At 36.7% G+C, this 13727-nt stretch overlaps 2 protein-coding genes across 9 annotated transcripts; both read right to left on the reverse strand.

Annotated features, from left to right (window-relative positions):
- Positions 1-3721: 3721 nt before the first annotated feature.
- Positions 3722-10640, reverse strand: LOC142608237 (uncharacterized). 8 transcript variants are annotated; one of them, XM_075779974.1, is made up of 5 exons: positions 8068-10640; positions 6978-7072; positions 5921-6151; positions 4958-5242; positions 3722-4627 (listed from the first exon to the last, which is right to left on the reverse strand). In XM_075779974.1, exons 1-2 carry the CDS (start codon positions 10457-10459, stop codon positions 7062-7064), a joined length of 2403 nt encoding a protein of 800 aa, XP_075636089.1. In that variant the 5' UTR covers positions 10460-10640; the 3' UTR covers positions 3722-4627; positions 4958-5242; positions 5921-6151; positions 6978-7061. The 8 variants fall into 8 exon arrangements, with proteins under 8 accessions (XP_075636089.1, XP_075636087.1, XP_075636088.1 ...); XM_075779972.1 differs by having other exon boundaries at positions 5921-6272; XM_075779973.1 differs by having other exon boundaries at positions 5921-6272; positions 6973-7072.
- Positions 4514-6243, reverse strand: LOC142606078 (ACT domain-containing protein ACR9-like). The gene is made up of 5 exons (XM_075777482.1): positions 6202-6243; positions 5921-6151; positions 5135-5242; positions 4779-4850; positions 4514-4627 (listed from the first exon to the last, which is right to left on the reverse strand). The coding sequence occupies exons 1-5, from the start codon at positions 6241-6243 to the stop codon at positions 4514-4516; spliced, it is 567 nt and encodes a 188-aa protein (XP_075633597.1).
- Positions 10641-13727: the final 3087 nt, after the last annotated feature.

The raw sequence follows: 13727 nt of genomic DNA on the forward strand, positions 1-13727 counted from the left end.
CCTACTGTAGCTCCAGCAGCTAATGGTGCTGTATGCACGATCTAACAAATAAACTCTGCTAATGTTCTTTTGCATATTGGTTCTTGTGTTGTCAGGTTTTTGTCTTGTCTGCTTTGCTTGGGATGGCCCATATGATGTCAAGTGTCATTTTTTGTCTTGTTTGCTTTATTTGGCATGAACCACCTGCTTATTTATTTTCATTATTAATTTTTCTCATCTCCAGAGGGTATACTTGAAATGCATTTTGGTTAGAATTCAAAACATGGTTGTTCGTCTTTGCTCTATTGATCTTTTTGGCATAAAGAGTACATGGTATGCATGTTTTTTATATTTGAATAATTATATTCTACTCATAGCTTCTTATACTGAAAGTAGGAATATCTGGCTGTCAATTTAGTGGGAAACGGTTATGACAAATTCCATTAGGTAGATTCTGCTGTTGGTTTACACGCATTTCAGTGTGGTAGGAGCATGCATTTTGCATATGTACTACCTGGTTGGGAAATATATGAAAATTAAGAGGTAGTTTTTTGTTTATTGCAATGGTGTTATGTAGAATTAACTGTAAAGCAATTACAGAACAATTTTACTGGTATATCCGTATATGTGAGTTTGAGAGCTTACACTAAAAATACTATTAATACCTAAAATGCATCTAGCGCTTAATTTAACCTTTTTTAGAATGATAATCTGATGCTATGATTGTGTGAAAGATGCTGCTACTATTACCTATGGGCCACATGTGGAAGGAGTCTCTTACCTAGGACTTGGTAGATTTTTGTGGAAGATGGACAAGAATTAAGCCTATGCTGTTTTCCTTTTGTGATGTTAATCCACTCTCTGAATCTGGATACATTTTTTTCTTTTGATATTCAGAATCATGCACTAGCCTAAGGCTTTTTTGTCTGGGAGAGTTTTATATGTGGCTTCATTGTTGTAGGTGACAATGCTTGGATTCATGTGATTAAGCATACTCCATTCATGCATTGATATTTGGAATCGTGCACCAGCCTAAGTCCGTGGAATGAGTTTTGTATGTGTTTTAATGGTTGAAGGTGACACAATGTTTGGATTCTTGTGAAAATAAGCAGTTTTAAAGTATACACTCGATTCACACATTGATATCTAGAGGGTCTGTCTGTGGAAGGAATGTTGTATGTCTCTTCGTTATTGAAGGTGACAACGCCAGGATTTTTGTGAAAATTGGCAGTTTTTAAGTACCATTTGCATTGACATCAGGGTCAAGAGCTGTTGCAGGCTTGTAAATCATTTTCAATGCCAACGCTCCATATTTTGTTGCTCGATGGTGAAACATTGGTGGTATGGGTTTTAGTAATGCTGTCTTGGTTGAGGAGTGAACTCTGATCAGTCACCGGATGTAAGTCCATTGAATGATTCATGTCTTGCCAATCCAATGGCTTATTTTATGGGAAGAGAGTGACTTCTATGTGCCTGGCTGAGGTGGGTTCCAAAATGCTTTAGTTGTTGATGGTACCAGACTCCTCACATGAGAGCAAGAACCTTCTTAGCTTTTGCTCTTCTTTCTGATTGATTTCAGTGTTTGCAATGTGATTACCATTTTAGTAGCTGCAGGATCATGTTTAGTACCACATTCTACGTGTTAGTGCTCTGTTTAGTAGTACATTCTACATGGTAGTGCTCTGAAATGTCCGACGCTGCATCTGCATTCTGAGCTTGTTGGCATTCCCAACTGAAATCCAAAAAAAGCATAGGCAATGCTAGAAATGCTTCTTTTGACTTTCAGTCTAATTATTGGATAATTCTGTTCAGTTATTATGTATGTTAACACAAGTATGTCTTAAAAGAGGATGGTTCCTAGTTTGTTTTCGTTGTCAAATTTGTTGTCACTCAACGTGGAGGTCAAGATTTAAACACCAAATTCTGAGCTTTTTGAACACTTAAATGGGGAAAACATCTCCACATCAGTTTTCGCAAAGCAATAAGACTATTGTCCAAGTAGAAGCAACGGAGTATTGCCCCAGTATTCTACTACAATACCAAACTTTTGTGACAAGTATTCTATGTAACTAGTTATATAAGTTGCTTGTTATTTTCACATGAACTTAAAACACTTTTTTTCACTGCTCACAAGTTTGCCATTTGGACAGTTGTGACAAAAGTTATGTTTTATATGGTCTTCCTGTAATGTAGCTTTTTAAACACGTTTGTGTTAGTCATGTTAAAGCATTAATGATTTATTTGCTGGTATTTCATGGTCTGTCATGAGTGGGAAGATAAATTGGCCATGGAGTATTGCCTGTAATTTGTCCTAAATATGAACAAAATGAAACCCGTTGGTGAATTTTCTCTATAAATTCGTTAGAGATATTTTGCCCTCATTACCTGTTCCCTTTCTTGTCAGTGTTCCTGTTTAGCTGCCAAGGAACTGAGAAAATCAAAGAAAATAGGCTTCATTCTCACGCCCTCAAAATCGTCTGGTTTTAGCACTGACATTACACTATTCGCACAACTAAATTCACCATCCCTAAAATTATTCTTCCAAGTGGAAAAAGAGGTGAACTACAAATTTACAGGGAGAAATGTCAGCTTCCCCAATCGGAACCCAAATAGAAAACCCATAACATTTTTTCCCCATTACAAATAACAAGCACTCAAATCATACTCATTTAATACTATCCCAGTGCTTCATTTTGATCCAAACTAGAGATTTAAATGTAGCAATTTAAACTTTACAAACTAAATCACACATTCATATTTGACAAGGCATGAGAGGAGGGGGGCAAATGCTCAAAGGGAGAGAGTAGATGTGGTGTAAAGCATAAAAAAATGATCAATGGTACTCCCAAAAAAAAAAAAAACACTGGTATTATGGATACCAACATAATACCAATTGATGCTGAAACAGATAAGCTAGCTAATGGTTCTACGTACGATGTAAGTATTTCAACATGAAACACCAGACTTATTAGTTTGGATGGTACCTCCCTATGCACTAATAGAATGGAGAAACAAATACATGTGGCCGACCCTAATTGATATGTTCAGAGTTCATAACTGACGTCAAAACCAACGGACTCATTAATCAGGATGGTACTTCCCTACACACTAAATGCATGGGAATTGCCAGAGCCTTGTTTCAAGCCACATGGGGTGTGACATACTAGTAATTATATTTCTAACCATTTTAAATAAATAAATAAATAAATAATAACTTAACACTTTTAGTTTTAAGTAAGAATACAGTAGATAGCTTTATAAAATGATTAAAAATTATATTTTATCAGTCAAAAGGGTAAAATATTGGGCGCTAGAATAATTTGAGAGATAACTACATAATAGTTGACAATGAGGAAGGAGGTAATGCTTGTTAAGCTTCTGTTTGATTACACATTCGTTTTGCTAAATGAGAGTAGATGTGAGAGGCACTCCTTTCTTTCTCTCTTCTCTCCTCTCTTAGGCGGTAACTCATGGAGTGATTCCATGAGACCTTCCTCTCTCCTAGCATGTGGAACTCACAAATATATAGAAAATCACATATTGTGAGAACGTGACTTCATGGAGCCGCAACATAACAAGATGATCCTCTCCTCTCCCCAAGCATACCCTTAACTATTTTCTTAATTTGTACATTTCATTGTGTCGAACTCACAAATATATAGAATATCACTGTGCACGGTTTATTTGTATCTTTCCAATATTATAGGATGTTCAACATTCAGGAAAGGACACAGATCCACCAACTAACAAGTTTGTGAAACATTTCACTGAACTAAAGATAAACTTAATTATTTTATGCGTTGCATAAGTAACAAAATATATCAACAAGAAAATGGCATTCTACAAACAAATCAACTTTATAGTAAATTCTGTCTAAACACACTCTTGCTTCTTGGTTTCCAAGACTCCTTAAAATTGGAAAATAAGCAGTGGAGTATGGAACCACCCTTTCCCCCCCTCCATGAAGTACTAGTCTCAAGGTTAAGTGGCTTCTGGATCAAATGGGAGTATAGGACCAAACCAATATAGCGATAGTCCTCTTGTAATGAAGCCAATATAGTCTCCTTGAAATGCATTTTGCAGCAGAAAAGCTAAGCTACAGTAATATGACACCATCAAGTACCAGTTTCCTATGAAAACTGTAAAACTTACTACTCCCTTGAAACCCAAGTTTGCAAAACTTACGCCCTTCAAACCCAAACTAAATCGATATGAAGAAGAAAATGCTAAGTAGAAATACATATCAATCAGCCACAGGAAAGTGAAAAGCTCACAAAGCCTACACGGAGAAGCAAAAAAGCCATTCCTATTTAGAAGGCTTACGCTCAACACACAGTCATGACTTGAGGAAATTTGAGAATACAAACTTTCTGCCTTAGATAACCGGAAATTAACGCACCAGGTTATTGATCATTTAAGCCCAAAAGGATGGAGGGAGGAAAGCAAACAAAGTTGAGTCCAACTTAGAATCTTGGCATAATACGAATAAATCTACTCACCAGCCCATCAACGTTCTTCTAACTCTATCTACAATCTAATTCCTAGCTATCATTTTGGATAACTGAAACCTGCAGTCCTCATCCAAAAGAAATCTGTAGACCTCCCATTCATGATCTGATTCTGATGTTGAATATCTTCCTATTTCAGCCTAAAAACCCAAGACAGAAAGTGTTACAAGTATTTCAAGATTTGACTAGGTAATTTACAATATGGAAGTGATTCAAGAATCCCATCAGCACTGCACAAGTTTGTGTGAAAAAGCAAGTACCATAGTTAGGTACTAGCCAATATCCAATTACCCATGCCAACATGTGGAGTGGAAGGGCATTAGCAATATAAGAACTATGGTTCCCAATTTGCCACATTATTTGCTGGAAATGTAATATTCATTTAACCATCTAAGATTGAAGATCCTGGTAGCTGCAATGTGCTGATGAGTTTTTTGAATCACTTACTTTCTAATGCCAAACTTTCATACCGAGAAAATGCAGGTCCCAAGTGATTTTAGAGCAAGCGTAACATCAAAAAAAACTTGTGGTCTTCCATTTCAGATAACTTAACTGGATTAGCAACCTAGCAGTTCAGTGTCTGGTCCTCGGTTGGCAATGATGACACGCAAGGGATGAAGCATTTCTACCTTAAAACGAGAACATACTGCACTCTGTTTCTCTGGATCCACAATCTTTTTCCCATCCTTTTGCTGAATAAATAGGTCTAAATCACGATAGCCCATTGAATTTGGTGAGAATCTACCATAAGCTATCTGAACAAGAAGAAACAACATACAATAAATACCAGAAAACTGCAAACATGTAATCATTTGTCAGAAAAATTTGACATCCAAACTTACGCGATGGTTATAGGAAGAGGACTATAAATTTCATCAATACATATTGAGCCCAAGAAAAAAAACCATCCAGGAGTTCACTACTATCTAGTTGACCTCACCCTCTCTCTCAAGCAAAAATAATTCACAATCAGTGCCTTGTCTTTTATCTGTTTGATTATTATTTATTAATGTAAAAATGGTGACCCTAGAAGCAAGTTGGACAGACCATTGGCTCACAGGAACAACAGATATTTGGAAAAGTTCACTCATGGTTTGCTAACACCACATGGCAAAACCATATTAGTAGCTAACCTTGAGAGGATAATCAAGGTGACCTAGTCATAGTTAAAGACACTGGGACTACAAGATTGCAGTCTAATAGCTTCAATTACCAAATAGCCAATTAAGGTGGTAGGTAGCTTAATTATTTCCAATTAAGCTACATGGGAGCCCAAGGCCAATGGCTAATCTGTCAACTTGGATTATAGCAAATCAAGTAATGTATTTCTGTATAAAGTAAAACAACATGGGAGGAGGGCCAGCCTAGTCTGGGATACCTAGGATCCAAACTGAAACATTAGAATATCCCCACAACAGATTTGAGTTAAAAACCTGGATATTGCAGTCTTTCAAGGTTCTCATGATGTCATATAGGAGACCCTTGTGATCAGGACAGTGTATTTGAAGCAATGTGTGAGCTGGGCTCAATGAATTGTCTACTGCGACACTAGCCTTCTTCAATTTTGACATATCTGGACTAAGAGCTTGAGAGCGGATTTCCTTGTCTGATAATTCATACCCAAATAGCTCCTCAGCTACCTCAGAAGAAAGAGAAGAAATTCCCTGAGGGCATTCATACTCATGACCTACCAGCTGAAGTTCACAGCTGATACATGATTCTCCCAAAACAGCATGCAATTGTTCTTGTGTCTCATCTTGTCGCTTCTTTGTGTCTAGAATCTCCCTGAATTGAAATAGTAGACGTGAGTGAAAAAACCATCAAGTTTCACCTTGAGTGATTGTTGCATTTGAAAAAAATATCAACAAATAACAAAAATAATAATAAGCTCTAAACAATCAGAATGAGGACAGCAATTTAGTCCCATCAATTCAAGTCAGTTCCCTGATTTCTTTGATACATATGGTCTATTTTATTTCCAGATGCCCAGGAAAAATAATTACTTGGTTAGCAAAATTGGAAAGAAAAGTTTAAAAAATGAACATGGAGAAAGAGGGAAAAAGTGGAGGATAGGTACAAAAAAAAAACTGTACCATTGACATCAGGGAGCTTAAATCTATATCCTAGATGTAGAAAGACAAAAAAGAAAATACATCTTTATCAAAACCATATTTGGATGCTAATTTGGGAATCACAGATAAAAATGGGAATCAGCAAAGTGAGCATGCAATCCAATGGTGAGAAAGGCCTGTAATGAAAATGAGAAACCACATCACATTTATTTCCTTGAGGCCAAAAAAGTGGACAATTTTATTAAATGGCCCAGAGGAAGGAAATTCTAGACATGATGTTCATTATGTGACAGAAGCCTGCTAATACAGTCAATGACTTTAATAACTCCTAGTAATAAAATCAAATGCATGTCAAGAGAAAATTCCACCTTGTATCACCACCATCATCAAAATAATAATAATTATAACACCACCTCACATGTTATCTGTTATGAAGAAGAGGTCAAGAACTCTGCCATCCGGGGTTGTCATCACTTTTACCCTTTGAATTGTAAGCTCAAGCTCACAGAGGACCTGTGTAACATCACACAGAACCTTCTGCATTAGAACCACACAGACATACAAATAAAGAAACTAAAGGACACTAGAAGAATTAAAGAGAATCATTGTTACCATGTAGTAATCCTTTTTGATCAAGGCTAAAAAACTTCAATAGGTAAACCGAAGAAGACGTGGAGTGCGTAGATGATTGGTCCAAGTAAAATGATACCATACATGATGGGCATACAGATACAAGACAGTTTTTTAAATTCAACCATCTCAAGATGAGTGAATTGGATTGAGGAACTACCCATAATACTATGTAACACCATATCCCATCAGTAGAAAATTCTACAACCAAAAATGGCCATAATTCTATATACTGGTCAAAAATGCTTACAGCAAAACATTGCTGTCATTCCATCAGTAAAAGATTCTTTTCATTCTCATACTGGTCATCCTCAATCTATATAGTACATTATCTATCGTTCACCTCCTAGTTTATAAGCATAATTATGTACAGAAAGAATTTAGTCATCTTAACTAGCAATGCAGGTAGTTAGATCTAGTTACATGAGCCCAAGGTCAAAGCTCATGGTTCTTCTATGGTAAATAAAAGAGCTCTGGTATTATGTCACAAAGACATCAATCAACTTCAACAATACATGTAGCAGAAATTATTCTTGAGCATGACTATGTCGAAAGAACTGAACTTTTTAAGCAAGTTCCATGAATAAGAGTGTTATATGTGACCCGATTTGGCATCACATCTCTTCTTATCATGTCATCACGCAATTCAAATGCCTTGGTGAGTTCTCCAGTAACACAGCAACCATATATCATAAAATTATATGCTAATGTATCTGGCTTAAGACCTTTGTTTAGCATAGTGTTCCACAACATAATAGCTTCCTGTAAATTACCCCTTCGACAGTACTCATAGATAAATGTTGAATAGGTAATGCAATCAGGAAAAATACCATTGTCAGTCATTCCAACAAGGAGCTCAGTGGCGTCCTGAATCTTACCCAATTTGCAGAAACCACGGATAAGTATATTATATGTGACAGTGTTGGCTAGAAACCCTTTAAGCATTGCATTGTGCAGCTGTACAGCTTCCTCCATATTTCCTTCCTTTGTAAGGTGGTCAAGGAAACAACCATATGTGAGCTGATTGGGAAGGGCATTGCCAATCAGCATTTCCTTTAAAAGAAACTCTGCCTTATCCATATTTCCTGCCTTACATAAACCATTTATCAAGGCAGTATATGTCACCACATTAGGAAAGCATCCCTCAGCAACCATCAAATCCCAAAACCCAAAAGCCTCCTTAAGGTTTCCAGCTTTGCCATACGCATCTATCATACTTGTATATATTACTTCATCAGGCTTCAGTCCGTGATCATGCATCTCCTTCAAGAGACCAAATAATTTTCTTGTATCATGCTGCTTTAGGGTTCCGCAAATGAGTACTGTATAACACACAAGATCCATGTCTACTCCTCTCTCAACCATCTGATGACAAGTAACTAATGCATCCTTTAACCTTCCCTCCTTGCAGTAACCATGTAAAAGTGCCCCATAACACATCACGTTTAACTTATGATTCTTTTTGTGAAGTTCATCCACAAATTCTTTGGCTTCAGAAACTCTACCTAAAGAACAAAGACCACTAATTAGGGGCCTATATGTGTATGTATCTGGTTCAAGACCCTTCTCAACCATTTCATCAAGCAATTCAAAGGCTCTTACTGTGTTACCATTCATACAGTGACCCTCTATCAGAACATTATAAGTCACCTCATTTGGCATAATGTTATGCTCAACCATTTCATCAAACAAATTACCTGCTTCAGTCATCATATTTGTACGACAGAAACCAGAAATAAGTGCAGTTAAGGTGTAAGTATTAGGCGCAATGCCCTTCCCAGTCATCTCATGATACAACCTAAATGCCTTGTGCAATTCCCCTTCTCTGCAGTATCCACTTATTATTGATGTATAGGTTGCAACTGTTGGCACCACTCCTTTAACAATCATCTCACCAAAAAGAAACTCCGCTTCATCCAATTTCCCAAACTTGCATTCCCCACTAATCAAAGAATTGTAAGAATACACAGTACCTCTTATGCCGGCCTCCAACATCTTACCTAAGTAAAGATATGCAACATCCAATTTTCCTCTTCTGCAGAAGGAGTCAATTAAAATAGAATAAGTGACATCATTTGGGAACAAACCATTCTCACCCATGTTATTAAAAAGTAACTCTGCTTCATCCAATTTCTCTTCTTTGCACAAAGAACTGATCAAGGCATTATAAACAAACAAATTAGGCACCACTCCAATTCTCCCCACCTTATTTACAATGTCATAAGCATCTTCAATCTTTCTCTTCCTCCGCAACCCCTCCACAACTCCGGAAAGAGCAGCTTCACTTGGCACAAACCCCAATTCAATCATTTCATTCATCAGCTCCACCCCAGCCTCAAACTCTTGCAGTCTGCACAAACCAAGTACTAATGTACAATATGTGACCACATCCGCTTTCAATCCTTTTCCTCTCAACAAATTCTTAATCTCAACAGCCTCCCAAGCTCTTTGGCTCTTGCAGAGCCCATGAATCAACACATTATACATCACAACACTCAAATTGCATCCATTCAACTCTGCCTGCCGAATCATTTCCTTAGCCCTAACAAAATCTTTCAATTCACACAAACTCCTAACCACCACAGTGTATATATAAACATCAGGCTGAAGACCCACATTCACAAACAGATTGAACAACTCCAAAACCGTATTGAATTGCCTAATTCTCACTAGCCCATTTAAAAGGGCACTCAAAGTTCTAACTTCAGGCAACAAATTATTCTCTTTCATTAACTTTACGACCACGACAGCATCCAATAATCTCTTATTTTGCACATAATTCTGGATCAACAAATCAAAACCCAAACTGAAAGAGAATTTAAATTCCACGTAACAATTTAGAAAATGTTCAAAAACCTCTTTTGGGTCCAACCCACGAAGAGAAAGCGTTTGCAGAAGCGAAGAAGCTGGCCAAAAGAGATTGGACTGGACCAGTGAGTGGACCAAAATGCAAAACGAAGTCGTGGTGTGGTGAAAATTGTGGTGCAAGCCCAAGAAGTTGAAGAACCTCAAAGCTAACCTGGAGTCATCGATGGTTTGGATCAGAACCTTCTCGACGTGGTGGGGCCTCAAAGTGCTCGAAATGTAGGTGTTGTTGAGTGCGATTTTCCAGCTCCGGTTTCCTCTTACGATGTCTCCGAGGATCGAAACAAAGTGAGAGTCATTTTCGTCATTGTCTTGGGAGGTGAATTTGGAGGTAGAGAGGTTTCTTTGTTTTATGTAATGGATGGTGGAATTTGAGAGAGGTCGATGAGGACGAGTGAGCTTCATATTGACTGGGGATTGAAACGAGAGAGTTTTAGTTTTTTGCCATTTGAGGTTGCCCAGGTAACAGGTTCGAGCTAGAGGTCTGTGGAAGGAAGGAAGGGACTAAACTAACTTGGAACTGCGCTTGGGTGGAGGAAACGGGCTTTGTTGAATGTCGAAGTCCAATGCTCCGTTTGCTAAAACCTCGCTTCTTTCTTCCATTTTTTTTAAGGTACAAATACGGTTAGGCAGACTTCAAATAAAAAAATTTCAGTAAAAAACTAGATAAATTGTTTTCAAATGAATACATAGAATCGAATGGATGCACACGGGAAATGGGTAATTAAAAATATTTTAATGAGATGCCGATTTGCTTATTTTTATGCTGCCTCTTTGGAAGTTTATTGAAAATTTTAAAATGATTTTTTTTGGTAAAGTTAAAGGATGCTTGAAGAACATTGGTTTATGATTATTTTAAAAAAAAATTTATGAAAAAAAGGTAATTGATTTTTTTGACAATTTTTTATATTTCCCATAAAAGTGTTATAAAAAATTTCTTAAATGAACCCTAAGGGGTTAGTTCAATAATTCCTAAGGCCTCATGACATTTATACACCAGAGAGAATAATTAAATATTCAAAAAGGGCCGGATGCCCTTGTTTGTCAAAGTTCGAATTTTATAAGTGATTGTAATAAGTACAAATTGTAACTTAACTAGTGCTACACACATCATGTACATGCACAACGTGGTTGAATCCCACATCAATTACTGATAAAGAGGTTCAGCAATTCATAACTTATAGTCACATTTTCCCTATTTTGGCTACCATTTTTTGGGTTTGAAGGACCTAGGATATTCTTTTGGTTTTAAAGAACACTCCAAACTTTTTGGTCATGTTCCTTTGGTCTTTGCTAAGGCAACCAAATATTATTGCTTGTTGGGGCACTATTGGAACACGAGAGGTAGGGTGGACAAAATTAGACACGACTCACGAACCCAACACGACAGGACACAAAATTAGTAGGTTATAGCTTGATGCTTAATGAGTTCATGCCATATTTGGGTTAACACGACTGACCTGTTTAATAAATATGTTGGGTTAGTGTCCATCACATAAAACTCGTTTGACATGTCTGATCCGTTAAATTAAATGATATTTTACCAATATACCCTTCAAACCCTAGGTATATAAACTTATTAGTTGTTGTGGTTATTTTCTTTGACATATTATGACTGATTATTTATGATATTGAGATATGCTTTAAGTTTGAATTATTATTTGTAATGCAGTTACTAGTTAATTCTGAATTTTATATTTAAAATATTTATTTGTTTAGTTTTTCATAATTCATATCAATTTGGTTAATATTAAAATTAGTTTTTTCTTTTTGTTTTGATAAAATCTTATAAAAAAATTGACACGATTGACCTGTTTAATAAATGAGTTGTGTTAGGGTTATGGAACCTTGACTCATTTAATAAATATGTTGAGTTAGAGTTGACCTATATAGTCGAATACTTATGAGTCGACACGACACGAACCCGACACGCAAACACGAATTGTCACCCCTAATGAGAGGCACAATATCTATTCCCTTTGAACATAAATGCTCCAATACTAAGTTAGATGAAATTGAATCCGAATAGTTTTGTTTTAAAGAATATTAGGATTGTTGAATGAAGGTCTCTTAAGAGATTATAGAGGGCAATGGTTGAAACATTTTACAAGGGCAATAAGATTCACAACCACTGTATAGATGTATTTAGGGCACTCAAAAATAGGTTAAATATGACATTGGATATGGGCATTTCTTAGTTAGACATCAAACTTGATTCCAACATAGTTATTGAGCTAATTAGATCAAATTGAACTTGTATATTGCAAAGACGAGTGCTGGACAAAATTGTTATTTAGTACGATCTATTAAACATAATTTCACCTATAAGCGTTTGGGCATATGAGTTTGATTGACGTGAACAGTGCCTATTCAAGATAACATATCTCTTAATTATAATTCATTGTTTCAAGGGAAGACCTTTTGATTCCAATCACGTTGCCTTTGTACATGAGTTTATTTTTTGTGTTTGAGGAAATATGCCTTTATTTATTTGTAGTTGCACCTAATAATGTATTTAAATTGCTTACGTAGTACGTACCCTCAGTGGGGATCAAGCCAATTCATAATTCTTAAATTGAGGCTTTAGATTTGGACAAAAATTAGGTATAGTACCTTATGTGCTATTCCTTAGGTTTTCCTTTTAAGATTTAGTCATGTGGTTACTTAATTAAGAAATACATTTTTATCCCATGAGAAAAAATTCACGTGACAGGATCTTAAAAGAAGAACTTAAGGAACAATACTTAAGAGTACTGTACCTAAGTCTTACCCTTTAGATTTGATTAAAGTCATCAAATTTGCTTACATCATTTTTTCTTAAGAACTTTTAATTAAGGTAGGGACGGACCCAGGTGGGGGCCTAAAGGGACACGGGCCCCCCTTGGGCCCAAAAAAAAAATTTAGTAAGTAAATTTTCCAGAAAAAGAAGAGAAGAATTGCCCCCCCCCCTTACATTGTAGCCTAGGCCCCCCTCCAAAAATCATGATCCATTCCACTGATCCCCTAGCCTAAAGCACATGTAAAATTAAAAAAAAAAAAAGAGTAAACCCAGTAGTCCAAAACCAAACGGTAACACGAATGAAAAAAGAGAGGAAATAGTGAGAAGCGATTTAGAGAGTGAGAGGTGAGACACTGAGATAGACTTAGAGAGTAGAAAGTAGTATAGAGAGAAACTGAGAGGCGAGAGAGACTGTCTTGCTACCACTCATGCTGTGACACCGCTACCACGCGAGAGAGACCCATCTCACTGCCCACGCCACCATCACGTGAGACCCATTTCGCAAACCCATCCCAATCCCTGTCAGCTGTCGTAGACCCAAACGGCTACTCACCAATGCCGCCACGTCGACGCGAGACCCATCTTCCCCCTGGTTGCTCGATTTGCCTAGCACAACTTCGTTGCTCCAACACCAGTATTTAATCAATCCTTCAAAACCTAATATAATGTTTGATTGTTTGTGAATCTCAGAATCTAACAATCTGTGCTTGTGGACTTGTGATGATTGTGTTTTTACTGATAGTGATGAACTGATTTTGGTGATTGTGAATTGAGTTTGTGCCTGTGGTTTTTTTTTTTTTGTTGTTGGCCTTTTGGCTTTATGACTCTTTTTCACTTTGTGTTTGTGACTCTCTCTCTTATATTATATAGATATATATATATATAGAGAGAGAG

This window comes from Castanea sativa, chromosome 8 (assembly GCF_040712315.1).
Source record: "Castanea sativa cultivar Marrone di Chiusa Pesio chromosome 8, ASM4071231v1".
Taxonomy (NCBI): Eukaryota; Viridiplantae; Streptophyta; class Magnoliopsida; order Fagales; family Fagaceae; genus Castanea; species Castanea sativa.

What these genes read in the sequence shown, in the direction of transcription:
- LOC142606078 (XM_075777482.1), bottom strand. Translation starts at nt 6,243, where the DNA reads ATGAGACACAAGAACAATTGCATGCTGTTTTGGGAGAATCAT. An exon ending in ATCCAGAGAAACAGAGTGCA is followed by an intron (nt 4,851 to 5,134) that starts GTATGTTCTCGT and finishes TTACATTTCCAG; the next exon opens with CAAATAATGTGGCAAATTGG. An exon ending in CACTCCACATGTTGGCATGG is followed by an intron (nt 4,628 to 4,778) that starts GTAATTGGATAT and finishes TTGGGTTTTTAG; the next exon opens with GCTGAAATAGGAAGATATTC.
- LOC142608237 (XM_075779970.1), bottom strand. Translation starts at nt 10,459, where the DNA reads ATGAAGCTCACTCGTCCTCATCGACCTCTCTCAAATTCCACCATCCAT.